Here is a 22494-nt window from a genome sequence, read left to right as displayed (position 1 = left end):
TAGATGATTTAGTGATGCAGAAACACTGAAGCACCCTTTCACCTCTCCTGTTATTCTGCTTCTGTCACTGCTTTAATTCCCTTTTCCTCCCACAGCCTCGGATGTGACCAGTAAAAACATCCAGGTGTAGCTCAGTCTAATGCTCCTATTGCCCCAAACCTTACACCTCCTATACACTTTATCCATAGGGAGCCATTTTTGTTTTCCTTCATCAAGTTCATGTGGATAAAATATGGTGTGTGTGAAGTCTTCTATCAGGTCCTCCCCAGCTGTAATCTGCACGTTCAAACTCCCACAAAATTTTATTTTATACGACTTCTGAACTTTCTTCTCCAAACAGGAGGTGAGGTGTGTTTTTACCACCTTCAGCAGGACAATAACAACAAACATGTGACCATCAGACCCTTCTGCTGGTCATTATTCAGGAATATTAAAAACAACTTGGAGCTTTGACACAAACACTGTTTGTTTCAAACTTCAAATCATAAAATCTCTTGTTGATTTTCTAAAAGAGGCTGCTGCCAGCAATGGAGAGACATAAGGGCGGTTACCATGGTGACACTGGTAGTGCCACTGGTGGTTTCTTTGGTCACTCCAGTAGAGCCACTGGTGGTTACCATGGTCACCCCCAGTAGAGCCACTGATTGTTGCTATGGTGACCCCAGTAGAGCCACTGGTGGTTACTGTGGTCACCCCAGTAAAGCCACTGATTGTTGCTATGGTGACCCCAGTAGAGCCACTGGTGGTTACTGTGGTCACCCCAGTAGAGCCACTGATTGTTGCTATGGTGACCCCAGTAGAGCCACTGGTGGTTACTGTGGTCACCCCAGTAGAGCCACTGATTGTGGCTATGGTGACCCCAGTAGAGCCACTGGTGGTTACTGTGGTCACCCCAGTAGAGCCACTGATTGTTGCTATGGTGACCCCAGTAGAGCCACTGGTGGTTACTGTGGTCACCCCAGTAGAGCCACTGGTGGTTACTGTGGTCACCCCAGTAGAGCCACTGGTGGTTACTGTGGTCACCCCAGTAGAGCCACTGGTGGTTACTGTGGTCACCCCAGTAAAGCCACTGATTGTTGCTATGGTGACCCCAGTAGAGCCACTGGTGGTTACTGTGGTCATTTAAGTGGAGCCGCTCTCTCTCTATTCTGCTCTCCCCACCTATTGCACCTTCCTCAGGATCCACTGATTTCACTCTTTCCTATTCACTTTCTCTCTTTCTTAACATTTTTTTAAATCACAATTGTCTATTTTTTGCTCATTTTAAACATATTTGTAACCATTTTCTAAATTCTTTTTTATATTTTTACATTTTTTGTTTTTGTGAAGCGCCTCGTGATCTTTATCTTGAGAGGCGCTATAGAAATGTTTTTTTCTTCTTCTTCTTCACTCTTGGCTGCCATGTTGACCTGAGTAATTCCACCAGTGGTTACCATGGTGACCGCAGAAGGGCCACTAGTAGTTACCACGGTGGCCTTGATGAGTCTTTAGCAGCAGCTTTAACATTTCTGTTGTTCCTGCTTCTCTTTATTCTTCTTATACAGACTCATAATATAGACATTTAGTCTGATCCTAGCGTATTCCAACAGTAAATCCCACTCAGCTCGTGGGATTTTTAATGATGGGAGGTTCATGCCACTGCTCATCTCTGGAGAAATTTCTATTTGCTTTTAAGCCTTCTCCAAAGAGACTTTCACCAGTGCAAACAAGCAGGAATCGCATTGTCCTCCTTCTCCGACCCACACCCCCCCCCCACCCCCCCCACCCCCGCACAGGTGACAGTCAGTAGTCAGGGAGAATAATCAAAACCAGCTTGACTGAAGGAGATTCTGTACCTACTGTGCTCATAATGCTGAAGACTTATCTCAGGAAAGCAGATGAAATACGACAAAGAGCAGGTTTGGAAGACGGGATTCAGCTTTGGGTGGACACATTTTATATGGAACGCAGCAGAAATGGATTCATACTTTTAAATAGGCATGAAATGCATGCACATCATGTTGTTCATCGCTGATAAACATTATATTACAACACACACACACTATTTAATAAACCCCCTCACTTTTTGTTCTGGAGGCCTGCTCCGGGTAAATAATAAACACAATGTGTTTCCTAAACTCTCCATTCTGCAGGAAGTTAAACTGCAGGTAAATCTGTAAAGGAAGCAGCCAACCTCCATCCTGCAGTCGAATAAAAGTTATTGGTGTAAATCGTTTACTAGGGCATGGTCTCCATCATCCATCTGCCTCACTTTCTATCATTCCATCTTTTCTACCTCCTTTCTGCATTCAACTCCTACTTTTAACACTGATGAGCGCTGGTTTCTTTGATCGATGGTCCCCGTTTCTCTATCTGCGTGTTTCCGAAAGACCAGCAGAACAACATAGTTTGGAGCCCAGATTAAGGTAAAATGGCTGTAATTTTCATTTCTGCAGGAAGCATCATCAACTGATGAATTAATTATCAGACTGACACAAAGTGTCTCCAATTTGGCTGAATGATGCCGCTGTCATGTAAACATCACTGCACACACTCAGCACATCTCTGCTCCCTCCAGCTTGTCTGTGAATTAAAAAGCATTTTTCAGTTTTGTGGATTTGCACAAAAGGAATTCATTGTCCCTGTTCTTTATAATGATCCCTCTCTTCCAGCACATTAAACCGCTACCTGAGATTTTCCTGCAGCACAGCATATCAGTAAAACAGGTCTAGTGACACTTGTGCTGCTGTAGTTAAAGAGGATTACAGAAGGGAAAAGACAGAGATACGGAGCTCATTGATGTAGGATTGTAGCTTATTTTAGCCTCTAGAACACGTAGCGATAGATTTGTGAAGATGGTTTCCAGACAGACCTGCTTTCTACTAGGCTAGAGCATGTCTTCTCACAGGTCTAGGTGATTATAATCAAATATAATTCATATTTCTTGGTAAATATTTAGAAACAAAACATTACACAATGAAAAATATAGATGAGTAGTACAAAACAAAGTGAACCCAGCAAAACATTTGTGTCTTAAAGTGATATTTTTATAAATGAGATTACTGAAGCTCCACTTGATGCATTAAAGTGATGGGTACGTTATTAAACTTAATAATGAACTATTGAAACGGGTATTCCACCTCTGAGTACAATTTAGTCCATTTCCGTATTCCTCAGAGTTAGATAAGTTAGAAAAAAGCATTTTGTAACCAGAGCAGTAATTCTGGTCTGGCAGCAGTCCGTCTGCTTTAGCTTAGCATAAACAATGCAAGTGAATAGCAGGTTCTAGCATTTTGTGTGCAAAAGTGATTAAAATAACTCAATAATGATACCAATTATTCCTGGTGAGCTAATAATGTCGACTGCTTGGGACTACATCACTACAAAGCCGCCGCTGCATGGCGTACGGATATAACACAGCGAACGAAGAAGCCACAGACGGCTGATGAAACGGCCCATCCATATTTTGTGAAGAACCAAAGTGGTCTTTTATTTAATCTAATTCCTCGAGTGTTGCTGGGCTATTATAAATGTAACGGAATGAAATGACTGTTTTCCACCAAAGTCATTTCCCCCTCTCCTCTGACATAGAACTAGTCTGCATGAGATATGGCCTCAAGGTTTCATGCATTTGCTTCTAAACTGCTTCTTTCCAGCTCAAGAGAAGAATGAAGGAAGGACTCTCTCCTTTTAATAAATCAAAGAACTCTATTTTTAATAAAGCTAATCAAACAAAGTGTTAGTCAATAAATAAGATGTGACCAATCTGTGAAATCAAAATATTAATTACTTTATTATAATCCTATAGAATATGTTAAGAAATATGACTTTAAATGTTCCACTAGGACTGATCTCACGTAGTGTTAAAAGACATGACACATTACTTTTACTGATCCAATCAGAATCTGCCAGATCTGACGGAGGTGTGGTTTTGGTGGTGTTTGGTAAATCTGTCATCTTTTCATTCGACCATAAACCAAAACATCCGAAGTATAAAACTATGCCCACGTCATCTCTAACGACAGTTCAAAGCGTTCTAGAGAAGTTGTCGGAGTGGCCAATCCGTAACTTTCCTCTTCAGCCAAAAGAACCAACGACAAGCTGGATAAAATCTGTTGCTGTTCCAACTACTGCAACGGTTCCTTTCAGAATAAAAGCTGAACCATCACGACCCAGGCTTGGATCTCGCTACATGCCAACAAAACTGTCGTGACCTGGACTGGTGGTCGGCTGCCGCGGCTGTTCCTACAGGCTTCGGCTCCATAAAGGTCAAGCTGGACCTTTACACCTCCTGATCTAGACGGGGACTTCCGCTAAGGGTACGTAGACCGACGGAATGGCGTTGAATGTGTTTATGAATCTCCTAACCAAAGCTTAGCACGAAGACATCACCTTTACTTCCCACCAGAACTAATCGTTTCTTCGGATTTGCTGGTTCTGAGCAACATTCCACATTACACCACTCTGTCTCATTCACCTTAGTTACACCATACATTTAGTGTTAAAGTTAGTCTAGTTTTAATTTGTTTAGTAATCAATCTTTAAACCTTTAAACTTGACTCTCTCTTCTGTTGTCTCTGAGTGAATACAAAGCTGTCATCTAATCCCTGCAATAAAAAGTTCCAATCTTCTGGTTAAACAGTACCCACAGATCCGTAAGGTTGATTTCATATTTGCTATGGAATCGTATATCTTATGGCTTATTAAATAACATGTAAATTAAACCATTACATAAACTACTATATGAAGTGTGGCTAATGCGTGTTTGCTTACAGAAGCCAGTGGCATAAAAAATATTTAGTTGGTGCAAATAAATGAACTAACGTTTCATTGCTATCTTGGTCAGAGTTACAGCTTAAACTGTCATGATTCGCCCCAGCCTCCCTGTCTGCGTCTCTCCTGCCCTTGTTTAACCTTATTGTTCTCACCTGTCCCTCATTACTCTGCCAGTGTGTTCTTGATTCCCTTGTGTATTTATACCTCCCTCCTTGTTGCTGTCTTTGTCGGATCATTGTCGTTTGTGCATGTTCGTTTGTCCTGTCGCTCCCAGTCTACAATTAAACATATTTTTATTTTTTCATCCGTTTGCCTGCTCTTCTGCCTCCTGAAACCCACCACCACACATGGTCTGCCATCTCCACCCGCAGAACATGACATAAACATTGCAACCAGTTTCTATACAGGTGTTTGCAGAAGGTGTGGTCATACTCTCATTGGTTATGGAGCTGGAGGTTGGAGAAGAGGAGGAGGTCTGATAAACATGAGTCAGACATGATCCGGTCCATTTCCATCCCTCTGAAGTAGATGTTATTTTTCCAAAACAACGAGTCAATACTTATCTCTAAAACACTAAAAGCCAAATAAAAAAACATTTAAACGGTGAAAAACTTTTCTGATATTTATATATTATAAAATACATCAAAACAATGTAAACAATAAAATGTAACACCAAATTCAAGGAAACAAGACAACTTTTATTCTTTCCTCCTCCCCCACAGCCTCAGTGATGCAGCAGAGCCGTGATTGGCTCACGCGTGATGACGCAAGTCCTGTTAGCTGTGCGTATGGAGATTCCAGGTTTTGGGCTCTTGTTGTTTGTCCCGCAAATGCCGAGCTGCACGAGCATCTCAGCATGTATATCACATTAGTGTCGCTGTGGATGATGAAGGAATATGTTGAGCACAGTGACCACAGCAGTAAAAGCTGATGGGTTTCGATCAGGCATGTCCAAACTGTGGCCTGGGGGGCCATTTTCGGCCCTCTGAGCGATTTTGTACGGTCCCCACTTGAATTTCAAGAATGATGAATTTTGTCTTTCCAACAGGATGTTAATATAGATTGCTAATTTCTAACATGTTAATGTTCAGATGTTTACATATAAGCCTATTTTGGATTTTTTTTAAGAGTACAAATAAAAAAAAAAAAAATATATATATATATATATATATATATATATATATATATATAAAATAATGTTTGTGCCTATCTCCAGCAGTCAATGGGCAAGTAGGCGGGGTACACCCTGGACAGAGAGCCAGTCCATCGCAGGGCAACACAGAGACACACAGGACAAACAACCATGCACACACACACCTAAGGACAATTTAGACAGACCAATAAACCTAACAGTCATGTTTTTAGACTGTGGGAGGAAGCTGGAGTACCCGGAGAGAACCCACACATGCACAGGGAGAACATGCAAACTCCATGCAGAAAGATTCCAGGCCATTTCGAACCCAGGACCTTCTCGCTGCAAGCCAACAGCTCTAACCACTGTGCCACTGCGCAGCCATCTTGACAACATGATCATCCAAACTCTCAATAAATATGTAAAGAAAGTTGCCTTATTTCAATTTTCACTAATCAGCCGGACCTGCTGTCTGTTATTTCACAAACTGGCTTTGTTTGGATTACGATGCTAATGTAGAATAATCTAGTCCAGGTTTGAAGAATCTAAGAGTTGTAGTTTAGAGCTGGAACAGATCTCAGGTCACCGGATGAAAATAGTTCTGAAACTGATGTTTTTTGAACGACAACAAATCAAATAAAGGTTTCACAAATCACTAACTATGCTTTAATGACTCTGCTAGTTTAAAATCTAGTTAAGGGGTGAAGAGTCTGTAGATTAGAGCTGAGCCAGTTCTCATGTGGTCTAGAAAGGTGCTGAAATCTGCCCCTTTGAACCTTTCTAGAGTCCTAGAACCCCCAAAGGCGCTTTACAACACAGTCATTCACCCATTCACACCCTGGTGGTGATGAGCTATGATGTAGCCACAGCCAGGGGTGGCCCTGGCAGAGCGTGGGGGTGACTAAAAAAGGGAACCAACTTCAGACTTGTCTGTCTGGTGCATGTTTTTAGATTTTTGTAACATTTTTAATCTTTTGTTCTTGATTTAAATGAATAAATATTTACATCAACAAGCCACCTCTGAGTTCATTCGTAAGCAGGGATGGTTACCAGTATCAAGGGTTGATTTTCACAAACAAGGAACCGGGAACGAGCGGTGTGGAGCGGGTGAGGAAATGTGTTTCAACAATGGAACCGACCGGAAAACTGACGCAACTCCAGTGAGCAAAGGTGCAAGTTTGATTTAGGAACAGGAGAGGAGGGGGAGAGGGGAAAACACACGGAGAGAAACGCAGAGGGACCGGACTGATTTTAAAGTTTTGGAGCTAAACTGTGGGAAAAGTGTGTTTAACCTCCCGTGGGTGTTGCGACGCCCATGCCAACGGCCCACCAGGACGATAACAGAACGCCAGATGAGCCAGTCCACCCCTGACTGCACCTCAACCCTGACATGGACCATTTCTACAGTCGGACTATATATTCACATATATAGGATGGCTTGCCGGGCTAATACAGTTGGCCTGATGATACAAATATAGAACTGAAACTTTGTCCATGGGGCAGCAAAGTGTGTTTGACTCGATGTGTGTGTTTCTCCAGACAGCTGAAGACTCGCTGCAGTACCTACCAATGACCTAATACTCTTCCTGACAGCGTTGATTTCATGCAACCAGTCTGGTGGATGAAAGGCACAGCGGGGGTTGCCAAAGAAACTGCGGAGAAGTTTGTGAGCAAGGAGGAACTGAAAAGTGTGTGTGAACTTGCATGTAGTGTGTTGATGTTGATTTTTTAACAGATTTTCATTCATATCAAAGATAGTGGGATTTTTTAAATTTTATTTAAAAGGAAAATCTGAAAGAGCTGTCGTCTTTTGATGAGCTTAACTCACTGGAAAGAGACAGAAAACTCATTTCTAATTCAGGATTTTAGGACTACTAAAGAATCTTACTTTCAAAAATAAACCTTCTAAAAAGAAAGTTTTACATCTCAAAGAGCCAAACTGCAAAAACTGACTTATACGAATGTTAAAAAAAAGCCTGTAGATGACAAAAATCTGCCAATAGGGTAAGAAAAAGTCGTTTGGCTAGAAATCTAAAAACTAGCAAACAAATCAAAATTTTTATTATTTTGCTATAGTTTTAAAAATTCTAGCAAAGCAACTTTTGCTTACCCTATTGGCAGATTTTGTTTTTACTTAAAGCAAGAAACTTTGGATCATATTTAAGAATATTAACCTTATTTTAAGTACCGTATTTTCACAACCATAAGGTGCACCAAAAAGTCTTAAATTTTCTCCAAAATGTACGCCGCACCCTATGGTGCGGTGCACCTATTGTGTTGCTGTGAGAAGCGAACGTAGTAGAAGACAAGGGGTGTGGCATGAACGTGCGGACGTGAGCGAAGACAGACCCCGAACAGTTCAAGAGGGCAAGTATGCGCGGTATGCTGAACATTGTTCTGACAACCCTGAGAATGGCACCTGCTAAGAGACACGCCTATGAAGCACAGTTTAAACTGCAAGCGATCAGCTACGCGAAGAAACACGGGAATAGAGCAGCGGCGAGAGAATTCAGCATTAATGAGTCCATGGTTCGCAAGTGGAGGAAGTTGGAAAACGAACTCTGACAAGTAAAGAAGACTCAGCTGTGTTTCCGCGGGCACAAAGCCATAAGAAGAGCACGAGCCGTCAGCGCACGCAATGAGGAAGTGCACGTGCGCTCTAAACCAGGTCTGAACCAGGACTAGACCAGTAAAGTGAAACACACTTTTGGCTGTTTATAATTTTCACAATGTCTGGTTTGCACTGATATGTTCCGAGTCCCGAGCCCGCAGAGATGTTTTACCGGTACATTTTACCGTACCCGCGCCCTATAACCCGGTGCGCCTTTTGTATGTGTTAAATACCAAAAAGACACCCGTAACTGAAGCTGCGCCCTATAACACGGTGCGCCCTATGGTCGTAAAAATACGGTATTCTCTGGAAAATGTATATACTTTTTAGACTAACAACAAGATAAAAGGTCTAAAAATGGGGTGTTTTTTACTTTCTTAGAAATCCGTTTTTGCAATCTTTACAGTTTAAAGAGACTAGAACTGAATGTGAACACCCCCACATTACAGACGGACGTAACTGGATTTAGTACACAGATTAGATTACCTGCGCCAGTCTGGGACTAGGATGTGCTGTTGGCTCTGGCTGAGCGGGCTTTGGGTCCTCCACCCTGCCGTTCTTCACAGACTCCAGAGCCGTAGTGGTCGAGTCCAGACTGAGTTTAGGGGTGGAGCGAGGACTTGCTTGGGGACTAGTCTCATTGTTATTGTTTTGCTTTATCAGGTGACTCTTTATTAGGTTGGGAGTTCTACAAAAATACAAAGAATGAGCTGATTTACTAAGCATGAAACCATTTACCTGTATGACTGAGATAGAATATGCCATCCGTTACATTCTCATCGTTGTATTTGCATGAGAGCTGCTTACTTTATCCCCTTCTTCTCTTTCTTCTCAGGTTTGTGTTTGGAGACCCTGCTTCTGGAAGCCAAAGAGATGTTGATGTATAAGACTGTCATGATAACGACAGGCAGATAGAAAGCAGCGATAGCCGTCCCAAATGTCACCGCAGGATTAGAAAGGAACTGGAAAAAAGAAAGAAAGAATGAATAAATAACGGGTTGTTATCTTCTGAGTGCATTAAAATGGGATCTTTTAAAGTTGTGGCCAAATTCTGAAGCAGTAACTGCATCAAGACCTTCAATTCATGACAACAATGACATCATAGCACCCACAACTGCTAGTATGTCTGTTTTTTATTTTTTGTGATATGAGGGCTGTAACGTCCAGAAATGGTCAGTTTCCACCTACAGATTGACCTGCGTGCCACCTGCATCTGCAGACATGAATTCCATTCTCTAAGGTGGATTTTACATTCTACCTTCCAACAAGCCCAGAAGATTCTGCAGCTCTGAACACATCATAACATATTGTCAACAAACTGTTCCCGTTTCAAGGCCTAAGCTTCCCTTATCGCTTTTACAGGATTCCTCATGCCTCTGAATAAAGTGAACATTTTCAGCTCATAAGTTAAACAATCATTAAATAATAATATGGTTGAATGAACAAAGGTTATATTAATACTAATGAAATGTTTTGATTAATCTGTGCTAAAATTACTGTGGTTGAAATTAATTTTTATTATTACAATGAAATCTCAGATTGAGGAGGAGCAATGTGGTTTTCGTTCTGGCCGTGGAACTGTGGACCAGCTCTATACCCTTGCAAGGGTGATGGAGGGGGCATGGGAGTTTGCCCAACCAATCCACATGTGTTTTGTGGATTTGGAGAAGGCTTATGACCGTGTCCCCAGGGGCACCCTGTGGGGGGCGCTCCAGGAGTATGGGGTGAGTGGCTTTCTGTTAAGGGCCATTCAGTCCCTTTACCAGAGGAGTGTGAGTTTGGTCCGCATAGCCGGTAGTAAGTCGGACCTGTTCCCGGTGAGGGTTGGACTCCGCCAGGGATGCCCTTTGTCACCGGTTCTGTTCATTACCTTTATGGACAGAATTTCTAGGTGCAGCCGTGGTGTGGAGTGTGTCGAGTTTGGTGGCAGGAGAATCTTGTCTCTGCTTTTTGGGGATGATGTGGTCCTTCTAGCTTCATCCAGCTCTGACCTTCAGCTCTTGCTGGGTAGGTCCACGGCCGAGTGTGAAGCGGCTGGGATGAGGATCAGCACCTCCAAATCTGAGACCATGGTTCTCGACTGGAAAAGGGTGGCTTGTCAACACCGGGTTGGGGGAGAGGTCCTACCTCAAGTGGAGGAGTTTAAGTATCTCGGGGTCTTGTTCATGAGTGAGTGTAGGAGGGATCGGGAGATCGACAGGTGGATTGGTTCGGCGTCTGCAGTGATGCGGACGCTGAGCCGATCTGTCATGGTGAAGAGGGAGCTGAGCCAGAAAGCCAGGCTCTCGATTTACCGGTCGATCTACGTCCCAATCCTCACCTATGGTCATGAGCTTTGGGTAATGACCAAAAGAACGAGATCGCGGATGCAAGCGGCCGAAATGAATTTTCTCCGTAGGGTGGCCGGGCTCAGCCTTAGAGATAGGGTGAGGAGCTCGGACATTCGGGAGGGACTCGGAGTAGAACCGGTGCTCCTCCGGATCGAAAGGAGTCAGTTGAGGTGGTTTGGGCATCTGGTCAGGATGCCTCCTGGACGCCTCCCTGGGGAGGTGTTCCGGGCATGTCCTGCCGGCAGGAGGCCCCCGGGTCGACCCAGGGTGCGTTGGAGAGGTTACATCTCCAATCTGGTCTGGGAACGCCTTGGGGTCCTGCCAGAGGAGCTGGTGGAGGTGACCGGGGAGAAGACGGTCTGGAGCTTCCTAGTTGGGATGCTGCCCCCGCGATCCGGACCTGGATAAGCGGAGGAAGACGATGACGACAATGAAACATTTTGATATTATGATCAGTAATGTTTGGTTTAACAAGTGAATCATTATCTACACTCAGACACAAGCTCATTAGAGATAAATTAACGTTAAAGTAACGTCACTGCACATAGATATTTTCTTAGCCACAAATCAGAGCATCCTGTATCTGAAAGAAGGCGTGATGTTCTGAGGTTTGTTTGTTAGCACCTCTTAACATGGCACGTTCCGATTGGCCAAGTAAATCATAATATGAGAATATTAAAACAGAATCGCTTCTGTGAGATTCAGCATCCTGTTAGTTGAGCTAACTCTGACTGGCCATCGGAGGGAAACTCTGCTCACACCGCATTTCTTGACAAGCTTTCGACAAGCTAAAAGCTGCCTGCCGCTGACACAGCAAAACGGTTCCTTCAGCTATTCAGAAACAGCTGCTCTAGACTCAAACTAGCTCCAACCTGTGTGCCTGGCGACATCTCTGGACTGGAGCGTCGGTGCTGCGGTTAATCTACTGGACCTCGGTGCCCAGAGGTCATCTGACCTCCCTGACCTCTGGATCCGCGAAGAGGGTCTCCAAAGAAAGGGTGAGGTAGACGCAGCATGATTGCGTCTGATGCCGTTTTGATGAGAACCAACTTCATAGTTTAATGCAAACCAAATTCTTTTCACGTCCAGAACTCAGTTCCTCTAGATACAAGGTTCTGATAAACACACACCATTCAACCACTATACATCACATCTCATTCACTTAGATTCATCCATCACAGTCGTCTTTGTGAACTTGTCTTGTTTTTAATGGTTTAGAACAGGGGTGTCAAAGATGCGGCCCACGGGTCGGATCCGGCCCGCAAGCGGGTTAACTCCGGCCCGCGAGATGGTTGTGTAAACTTTATTTTCATACTTTACAATGTAGAGTGAAAATAAACTTATCTTTGTGAGCAAGTTTTCTCTGTAATGAGTATAAATAAAACAAAGCTGCGCTCAAGGCCCACACAAGAACTTGAATCCCATCCTGAAGTTGGCCGCCACTCAGGATGTGACTTCTGATATTGATGTGCTGGTGAAAGCTAAAAGATGTAAAGTAAAATGAGTCAAATATACTTTAAGTGCTGCATGAAACTGATCTAGCCATGTGATCTGTAAGCTCTTTGAATCACTAAGGAATGTTTTTTTTATTTGTTGATTTTTTTTTTTTTTTTCAAATTTTCAAGTACACTTCAGGTGTTGTACTTGTACTACACTGTCCTCAGGCTCCAGCCTTGTTTTATATTGATTGTATTAAAACAAAGAAAACTATCTGAAGTTTTTTTTTTTATTTATCGGTCCGGCCCACTTGGGACTAGATTTCCCTCAATGTGGCCCCTGAGCTAAAATGAGTTTTACAACCCTGGTTTAGAAAATACATTTCTTGCCTTTTATGAACCTGACTGTCTGAACGAATACGAAGTGTGTTTGATCCGTGAAAAAGCAAAGAATTCTAGAATCTTCTGATTAAACATCATAAGACCAAGCAGGTTGATATTCTATATTTATATAGAATATCACATCTTATTGGTCATTAGTAAAGGTAACATATTAAGCTTAAAAGCAACAAAATTTAACCCTACAAGGGCAAATACTTAAAAGTGAGCACCTCACCTCATGTCGTGTTTAACAGCTTTAGTTTTAAGCATAATTTTTTGCTAATCATGATTTTAATTCGGTTTTCTACGTATGCAAATCAGGTAAAGAAGGAGATCAGACACTCACATGTAGGAAGTCTAGAATTATCTGAAAGTGAAACAGACTTTTAACCCTTTTACATTATTTTTCAGGCAATTGGTGAGGATGGGCATCAAACTCTCCAGCATCTGATGAGGGATGACTCAGCTTTTTAAAGAGCACAATGAAAAATTTCATTAAAATATTCCCTCCATTATCGGGTCACGGGGGCTGCATCTTGAGGAGCGACGCCCAGACTTCCCTCTCCCCAGCCACTTGGGCCAGCTCCTCCGGGGCTCCGTTCCCTGGCCAGCCGAGAGAAAGCGTGTCCCGAGTCTCCTTTAAGGTCTCCTCCCGGTTGGACGTGCCTGGAAAACCTCACAAGAGAGGAGTCTAGGTTCTCCGTTTTTCTGTAGTCATCCTAACCAGGGGCGGCGTTAGGCCCGGCTACTTGGGCTGAAGCCCTGGATGTTTTACGTTAAGCCCCGGATCTAAATCGCGGAAGTAACATGCAGTACCAAAGTCCAACAGAGAGGGCGCTGCTGGCAGTAGTTTGTATACAGCCTGCCTGAGCCTCCACCACTGAAGAAGAAGCCCTTCAGCAGCCGGTTTCTTCTACACTCTCTGCCTGAAACGCATGAGTGAAGATGGACATAAGGACGTTTTTTAGACCAAAAGTACAACGACAGAACCCCAGCTTTGATGAGACTAGTGTTGACTCAGGTTTGTGGGTCTTATTTGAAAATATTTGTGGTGCTGCTGGTTTGCCTAAAGTTAGCTTACTATCAGGTAAAGTTGATGGAGATAGAAAGGGAATATTTACTATCATCTCACACTAAACACTAACAGGAACTATACTCTGCCCTGAATATGCTTAATATGTAGCTTCAGATTAAAAATTATGTGGTACAAGACAAATATATATGATGTTGACTAGTGCGTGTCACGTGTGTGCGCGCGCGCGTGTGTGCGTGTGCGCGCGCACGTGTGTGAGTGCGTGTGTGTGTGTTAAGCCCCGGATCTTCTTCAGTCCTAAATCCGCCCCTGATCCTAACTAGATGCATGAGCCACCTCAACTTACCCTTCTCGATGTGGAGGAGCAGCGGGTCTACTCTGAGCCCCTCCCAGAAGACAGAGCTTCTCACCCTATCTCTAAGGGAGAGCCCAGCCACTCTGCTGAGAAAACTCATTTCAGCCGCTTGTATCTGCGATCTCGTTCTTTCGATCACTACCCAAAGCTCGTGACCATAGGTGAGGGTAGGAACGTAGATCGACCGGTAAATCGAGAGCTTCGCCTTCTGGCTCAGTTCTCTCTTCACCACGACAGACCGGTACAACGCCCGCGTGTCCAAGACATGTGACCACAGATCAGATGAGACAACAACAAAGTTGATCTTCAAGCTGCGGCCTAAGGTATCCTGGTGCCAAGAGCGCTTATGGACATCTTTATGCCTGAACACGGTGTTCATTATGGACAATCCTTGACGAGCACAGCAGTCTGATAACAAAACACTTCACGGATTCAGAAGGGCCAATCCTCCCATCCACACCTCTACAGGTCTCACTGTCATTTCCCACGTGAGCGTTGAATTCCCCCGGGAGAGTGAGTCCAAATATATCTAACATTCCACACACCAAGAGCTAGCTTTTGTAGCCCAGGACCACCAAGCTCCCCGCCTTCGGCTACCACCCATCTCACACTGCACCCCACCCCTTTGGCCCCTCCCACAAGTGGTCAACCTATGGAATGGGGCACTTCGGGCTGCAGTTGGCCGGGCTCCTTGGGTGAAAGCCTCGCCTCTTTACTTTGAAGATTCAAAATTATTTTTCACATATAGTAACAGCTGTTTTAAGCAGTGTTTAAAAAACGAATTGTGATATTTAGACATTTGTTTTTAGAAATAATGAGAAAACCCAGTGATATTTGTAAATAACTGTCTCCCTACACTGTGATCCCCTACAGATACTCAGACCAATAAAGAGGGAAGATGAAACATCTATTAGAGTAAGGGTAGAAAGAACTGATCTGAGATCAGTCTTTCTCTGGAAACTGTTAACAAATCCCCAAAAGTTGCCAGCCTGTGCTGTAATAAGAAGAGTCAAACATCTCACCTGAGTTCCTCTCTCCTGACCCTTCTACTACACCTGCTATCCCAGCGTTGCTCTCCTGACTAAGCCCATCCAAATCCACAGACGCAGAGCAACTCCTCCTGCCTGTTTCACTACTTACTTCTTCATTAACATTCTTACAGCAAACATCACATCTGTAGAACTGATTCTGGGCATGGAGCCATGCAGCAGCTCACAGCCTGTCACTTCTCTTCTCAAACTAGCTTTAATCACTCGGTCCCATATCTTCTTATGGCTGATCGTGTTGTAATTACACATCACTATTGTTTCAGAATAATGGTACAAATACACAGCTTGGTTCTTAGATATCCCATAACTTATGTTAGCACATGTTAATATCAGTGCCATTCTCCCTCTTTAAATGCTCTCCCTACTTCTTAGTGCATTTCTACTTTGATCCTTCATCCTCTCCAGTTCTGTGTCCTTGTCTGACCCTTTATGCAGCAGTGTCCACATCTGGTCACGGGCGCTCTAGACCGAAACATGAAACATAACAAAAAAATATTGTTACAAAAAGTAAGAGAAACTAAGTTTTAAAAGGTATTCAAGTGTAAAAATGAATAACATTTTCTGAAACCGACCCCAAAAACCTGAATATTTATAAAAGCAAAAAGTAGAAAATAGGAACATTGGGGAGGTTTTAAAAAGCTAAGAAGTACAAAGAAGCAATGATTGGTTGAATCTTTCTATTTTCAAGGACATGGTTGATTTCTTTTGAAACATCTATCTTACAATCGTGCTTTTAACTTTCTCCATTCTTCAAGACTCCTCTTCTTCTTCTTCTTAATCCTTTCATCGTCAATTGTCTCATCTTCCTTCCTTCCTTCGTCTCACCGAACACCTTCTCAACACTGTGTCCAACTACATCTGATGTGTTGTTGTCCCAGTCATCAGGTGGCTCCTTACTACCAAAATAAAACTGTCTCGACTCCAGCACCCACCATTTAATCCTTTGCTCTGCCTTCAATCTCTCATTCCTCCCTTTGATAACCAAAGTCGTCCTACAGACTTCCATCTAAAGTTGCCAAGCTTTATTCTCTTGTGATTTTTACTTAGTCTTTCATATTGTCTTCTGCATGCGATGTACTAGGCCTGAGTCACTTTTGTAAGCCTCCAAGAGATCCTTTCATACCACTGTAATCATAATGGGTACGATAGTTGAAGAGAAGCTAGGAGTGATGGTCACCCAACACAATACACAATGGCATTCAATGGAGTTCAGTGTCTATGGCTCAGCTGCTTTTGGGCCAAACTACAAAAAAAAATTAAACATCTTGGCTTTTTACTAGACAACGGTGCAAAACCAAGATTCTTCATTGGTTTTGTTAAAGCATCAGTGCTCACTAATTTACTGATTGAAAGCACCAGAATTTGGAAAGATGGGGAGGAAAAAAGGCAACAATATCCATGGGTATTTCAAGTACTAATGACCAGGGCCGGCCCAAGCCTTTGTGGGGCCCTAAGCAAGTTTCTCTTTGGAGACCCCGTACCAACAAGTCAACACCAGATGATTCATCATTCCTAGGCTACACCATTTCTGTAAGATGCCCACTATCATTGGCATCTTTTGTAATTAACATTATACGGGTGTTGTTATGAACACTGATTTTAACTTTACCAGAGCAGCAAACTAACAAAAACACGCTAGTTAATTAGCATTGTGAAATGCAGAGAGTGTACATTTATTCAACTATTTGAAAGAAACATCAGCCGACAAACACAGAATTTACAGTAAAAATGTTAGGTTACTATTCTATGGTCTTAAAATTTGAAACGTGAAACATGTGCTGCACTATAAAATAAAACCAAATGACACTATATAAATAAACTGTTATTTTCAAGTGAAATATGGTTTAGTTTCTATTATTTAAAGTTAATAAAACATGTTTTCCTCATGTCATCTTGGTGTCCCTGGGAGCCCCCTGGGGGTGTGCGGGCCTAAAGCAGCAGTTGCTTAATTCGCATTTGCCAGCTCTGGTTCTGACTACAGATGCTGGTCATAAATTAAAATATCATGACAAAGTAGATTTATTTCAGTAATCAAAGAGTGAAACTTGTATATTAGATTCATGCAATGAGGAATTTCAGAAATGTTGGCCAACTGAAAATTATGAGCAAGTACAGCACTCAGTATTTAATTGGGGCTCCTTTGGCCTGGATTAATGCAGCAATGCGGCGTGGCAGGGAGTCGATCAGTCTGTGGAACTGCTCAGGTGTTGTGAGAGCCCATGCTGCTCTGATAGTGGCCTTCGGCTCTTCTGAATTGTTGGGTCTGGCGTATTGCATCGTAGATGTTCTATGGAGTTAAAGACAGGCGTGTTTTCTGGCCAATCAAGAATCAGAACCATGATCCTTAAACCAGGTAGTGGTAGCTTTAATGCTGTGTGCAGGTGCCAAGTCCTGTTGGAAAATGAAATCTGCATCTAAGTTGGTCAGCAGCAGGAAGCATGAAGTGCTCTAAAACTTCCTGGTAGATGGCTGCGTTAACCTTTGACCTCAGAAAGCACAATAGACCAACACCAGCAGATGACATGGCGCCCCAAACCATCACTGACTGTGGAAACTTTACACTGGACCTCAAGCAACATGGATTCTGTTCCTCTCCTCTCTTCCTCCAGACTCTGGGACCTTGATTTCCAAAGGAAATGTAAACTTCACTTTCATCAGAGAACATAACTTTGGACACCCCAGCAGCAGTCCAGTCCTTTGTGTTTTTAGCCCAGGTGAGACGCTTCTGACGCTGTCTCTTGTTCTAGAGTGGCTTGACACCAGGACTGCGACAGCTGAAACCATGTCTTGCATACGTGTGTGGGTGGTGGTTCTTGATAACCTAAGCAGCCAGCTCCATGCGTTCTTATGGGAAGCACTTGGTCTGAGAACTCTCATATTCAAATAACCCCACTCCCTGAGAATCCTATTCTAGCGAATCAGCGCTGAGCAGCGTACATCACACTCCGAAACGCTCAGTTTCATAAACAACAAAGGCCGATTCTTATTATTCAATCCTCCTCTTCCTCACTAGCTCGTCTGATGCTGGTGTTTCTACCATTTCTACAAACATAGTTTTTTCCTTTTCCTTTTTATTTAATAACTAATCTCCAAAGGTGTCTTCATCAGAGTAACATCTGAGTAGAGTGGCAGATTAATTATGTACAGGTGGTGATCACACATTGAGAGATTGGCTTGTCAAAATTCTATACTCACTGGTCAGAATCTCAGAGGGGGAGGGACTCTTCATCAGACATGTACATAATCTATAAAAGCATCAGTTACAATAAAACATATATTCAGAAAGAAAAACTTTGTACACGATGAACAACAGTCTCAACAGTTGAAGTAATGTGTATACATGTTTTCTTTCCGAACACGTATGGACTCTGATTGATGGGTAGGGATATATCAGCCCCCTTCCCTCAGAGACTTTGACCCAGGAGTAGAGAACTTTGACAAGCCAATCTCTCAGTGTGTGATCACCACCTGTGCTAAATTAACCTGTCATTCTACTCAGATGTAACTCTGATGAAGACACCTTTTGGAGTAGAAACATTAATATTTATTTGCATGGAATAAATATTCACTGACACGAGTGCTCCAGCCTTCCTCTCTCATCATATAGACTGTCCCTCAGCTGTACAGCACCGGTCCAGGTCCAGAGCTCTTTTCTACCTAGTTCCAGATCCCGTTTAAATGGAGTTGGTAACATGAGCTGGTTGCCACAAAATCCTGTCATGTCATCGTGGTTCCTCATCCCGCAAGAGGTGGTCTGCTAACATTATTTGGCCTCCAAGGATAAACCATCAATCCTGCTCAGTGGTCAACTTTCCTCACGGGGTCACCCATAAAGACCGCGGGGGGGTTAAATGATTTTTTTTTACATCACTCATTTTATTTTATGCAAGTAAAATGTTGCATTTGTTCAACTGAACTTTCATGCCTTAATAAAAGAATGTCGACAATGCTGAGACATCCCAGAGAAAATGCATGCAGAAATTTGGCCGTCGCACCGGCCGTCATTGCGGGGGGTGGGTGTAGTGGGATCAGACCAGCCCACGTTGGGTAAACGGCACAGCGGGGCTTGATGTCAGTACAGAGTCTCACTGTTAGGTCTGGCAGCAATGATGTTTACGATCCAGCAGGTGTCAGTAGACAAACAGTGACACAGTGTTGACACAGAATCGATACAGTTTGGGTAATGAGCCAAAACGCTTCACGAGGCACCATCTACCCATCATTACACGTCGCTCATGGGGCCACCCCTTTTCGCCATGATGGTTGGTAGAAAGATTGTTTACACACATTGAAACTCCTGCAAAGCTAGTCAAGGCAAGCCAGTTTGTGGCCCTTTATGGCTTTTGTTGTTGATTTCACAGTAAAATAGTAAAGGTTTGCTGTGCAGTTGGCTGCACTAATAGACAAGGATGTAAACTCATCGTGTCTTTTTTTAAATAACTTTGATGTTAGACTGAGGACAGAGGTGAACCACAGTGATCAATCAAACGGATCAGCAGCCCTCAAAGTATTTTCGGATTTGGAGTGAACACGTGTTACCAGTAAGATTAAAATGATGGTGTGTAGCGATAGGGGCCAGTACAAGCCTAAATCACAGCAAACAAGCAGTATTTTTGTGTTCGAGTACGTCTTTACCAACGGATGGCCATTAGCGTGAAAAAATCCTGGGATTCTAACCACCGACAAAGCCACAAGCACACCAGACTCCCTTTCATCACGGGCAATGAGTGAAGAGGTAAATGTGTAGAACAACGTTTATGAATGGTAAAAGTTTTGTAACCACTTGTTATTAATCAGTAAATGCATTCTGTCCTCACAGGCTCCCGTAGGGCTAAAGGGGCGTCGTCCAGAGACTTAGGGTTTTTCTCAATGCCAAGGAACCTTGATGTCTTGGTCCTGCCCCGGTTGCCTAGGAAACATGTCATCAGGAACCACCAAGGCTTGTTCCAATATTCATGTTCTACTGAGGCGTCTGTTCTTCGTTTGTTAGCCGTTTAGCTAGCTGAGCAAGGATACATGGGAGGTGTCTTGTAGTCTAGCCTTGGTCAAAAATTTCCCAGAATACAGTGCGGTATTCTCAAAAGGATGGCGAATCAGAAGCCGGCTGCTACTTCGGGGGAAATTTTCAAATTTAAATGTAAGACAACTAATTGTAGCAATCGGGCTGATATCTGAAATGGTTTTTTTAGATCCAAAGCAGTTATCTATGGTTGGTTAGTTGCAGCTTCGGTGGCTAGCGGGTATTAACTCACTTACATATTACATAACCCTTAGACCCGCACCCATCTATTTTAGACCCAATTTTTACAGTTTATGTTACAAAGTTGCCATATTTCTTTCAACAACTGGGTATCATTGAATTCCTTTTCAACAACATTTTGATGGATGTTTCCAGAGATTAATGGTAAAAACTACACATTGTAACTTTAACGTTTGTATATTTCATGAGGAAGACAGGGACTGACTGTGATGGGCCTGATATAATAAATATGATGTGTTTACATTAGCTATTGATGATACTATATTTCACCATGGAGGGTGTGCCGTACCATCCTCTGCCTCTAATTATTTGTTCCAATGTAAGATTATGTGTGCTAACATTATGTTAGTTTTTTAGCCCTTTAGGCCCTAATCCTTTTTACTTTGGGCCCTGGCGCCTCTCAATTGGGGGCCTTTGGAGTTTCATGTCCCAAGTGTCAGTGATTGTTTGCATTCCCCGCTACAGCTACAATCAAAACAGTTTGTATTGTAAACAAAGCCATTTTTGGTTTTTGATACATTAAGATAAAATAATATTTGAACTTTATTTTAGAAGAGCTGCCCTGTGTGAAAGTGCTGGCAGGATGGAGGCTGTGAGTTCAAATTCCATTTAGGAAATTTAGTCAAATGTTTTATTTATTCCAGGAGTCCTCAACTGAATTTGGGTTTTTTTCCCCCAGCAGACACCAGAGAAGGCTCTACTAAAATAAAGTTCAATATCATTGTATCTTCATTTATTACAATTTAAAATAGCCTTGTTTCCCATCTGGGCTGTTTGGTTGTGGTTTTAGTTGTGTTTGGAGAATGTGGACAGTTGTAGATGTTTGGGACATGAAACTGTAGAGGCCCCCAATTGGGGGGTGTTAGGATTAAACAGGTTAGTATGACGAGCGTCGCCTTTAAGAGATATGTTGTCTCATCCCGGTGTGTGAGCAGCATCTGAGCCCGGTGACCACGCCAACAAGAAAAACTTGTAGGGATCTGGACTTTTTTTAATCAGCTCCAGTGTAAAGTGAAACTTTTTCTCACATAATGTTATAAATCCAGCAGGTGAATTCTGGCCAAGTTGACTACTTGTTCACATCGGTGAATAACAGCAGGGAGAATGTAAACTAACTTTCATGAGCTAGCTAACACATAACTTTTGTAAATAGCGCTCTCCATGAGCCCAACCTAGGTGTGGTAAGTCTTCCCACAAGGGCTTGAACTAGTAGAAACCAGGCTGAACTGGCAAAATAACGTTTCCTCTCTGTTCATACGACTAGTTGAAGCCATGCTAAACATCACAAAAACAAAGGCAACAACAACAATAAAAGATCTCAGGCGCTATTTTTCCTTTAGTTTAGTACTTGTGCCAATCACTGTTTACTACGCTTTTTCAGTGACTTGATGCAACCTGCTGGGTTTCTTATATAGGAAACTTTTTACTGGTTGGCTTAATGAACTGACCTGTGTTGGAATGTTTACTATGTGAAGGTCCTTGAGACGACTCTTGTCGTGATTTGGCGCTATAGAAATACACTTGAGTTGACTTGAATTGAATTTCCAACCAAAATGGTGGACCCTCATACTTAGGTGATGTAGATGTAAATGGTCAATGGCCTCTAAAGATAGCACCTAAGGAGCAGCTGTAACTCAGGAGGTAGAGAGAGTTGTCCAGTAATTGGAGGGTTGTAGGTTTGATCCTGGCAGAGAACGCTGCTGGTGGTGGTTGGAGGGATTGGTGGTGCCTGTGTTTGGCAGCCTTGCTCATCAGGGCGCCCCAGGGCTACATTGCAGCTCGTCACCACCAGCGTGTGAATGGGTGAATGGCTGATTGTGTTTTGAAGCAGCTTGGGGGGTTGTAGAACCCTAGAAGACGCTATACAAATACAGGCCATTTACCATCTCTGCAGTCTATGCCCTATTTGCTCTCCTTAGTTTATCATCAGGCCCTTGAGATGCTAGCATTAGCTTTACCAAAATATACCAGTCTGGTGTCTGTTGCTTCCGTACTTTCTTTAAGTCAGTCTGATGCTGTTTCATCTTCCTACACTGTGTGATCCTGCACCTGTTCTACCAACACTTTATCCTGTTTCCCGTTTGTCATTCCCCACATGTTCCAAGGATCTCATGGACAGGTATGCCTACGGGATACAGGCAGCTAAACGAAG

At 43.0% G+C, this 22494-nt stretch overlaps 1 protein-coding gene across 1 annotated transcript in view; it reads right to left on the bottom strand.

Moving 5' to 3' along the window:
- Positions 1-22494, bottom strand: part of chrm4a (cholinergic receptor, muscarinic 4a) — a 57651-nt gene that overhangs the window by 17657 nt on the left and 17500 nt on the right. The window contains exons 3-4 of the mRNA XM_015957835.3: positions 9306-9460; positions 8985-9186 (exon numbers count right to left, since the gene is read on the bottom strand). Coding sequence (XP_015813321.3) covers positions 8985-9186; positions 9306-9460 — 357 coding nt within the window. The remainder of the gene's footprint in view (positions 1-8984; positions 9187-9305; positions 9461-22494) is intronic.

The sequence above is a fragment of the Nothobranchius furzeri genome, chromosome 3, assembly GCF_043380555.1.
Source record: "Nothobranchius furzeri strain GRZ-AD chromosome 3, NfurGRZ-RIMD1, whole genome shotgun sequence".
Taxonomy (NCBI): domain Eukaryota; kingdom Metazoa; phylum Chordata; class Actinopteri; order Cyprinodontiformes; family Nothobranchiidae; genus Nothobranchius; species Nothobranchius furzeri.
This window is presented reverse-complemented; position numbering and strand designations above follow the sequence as displayed.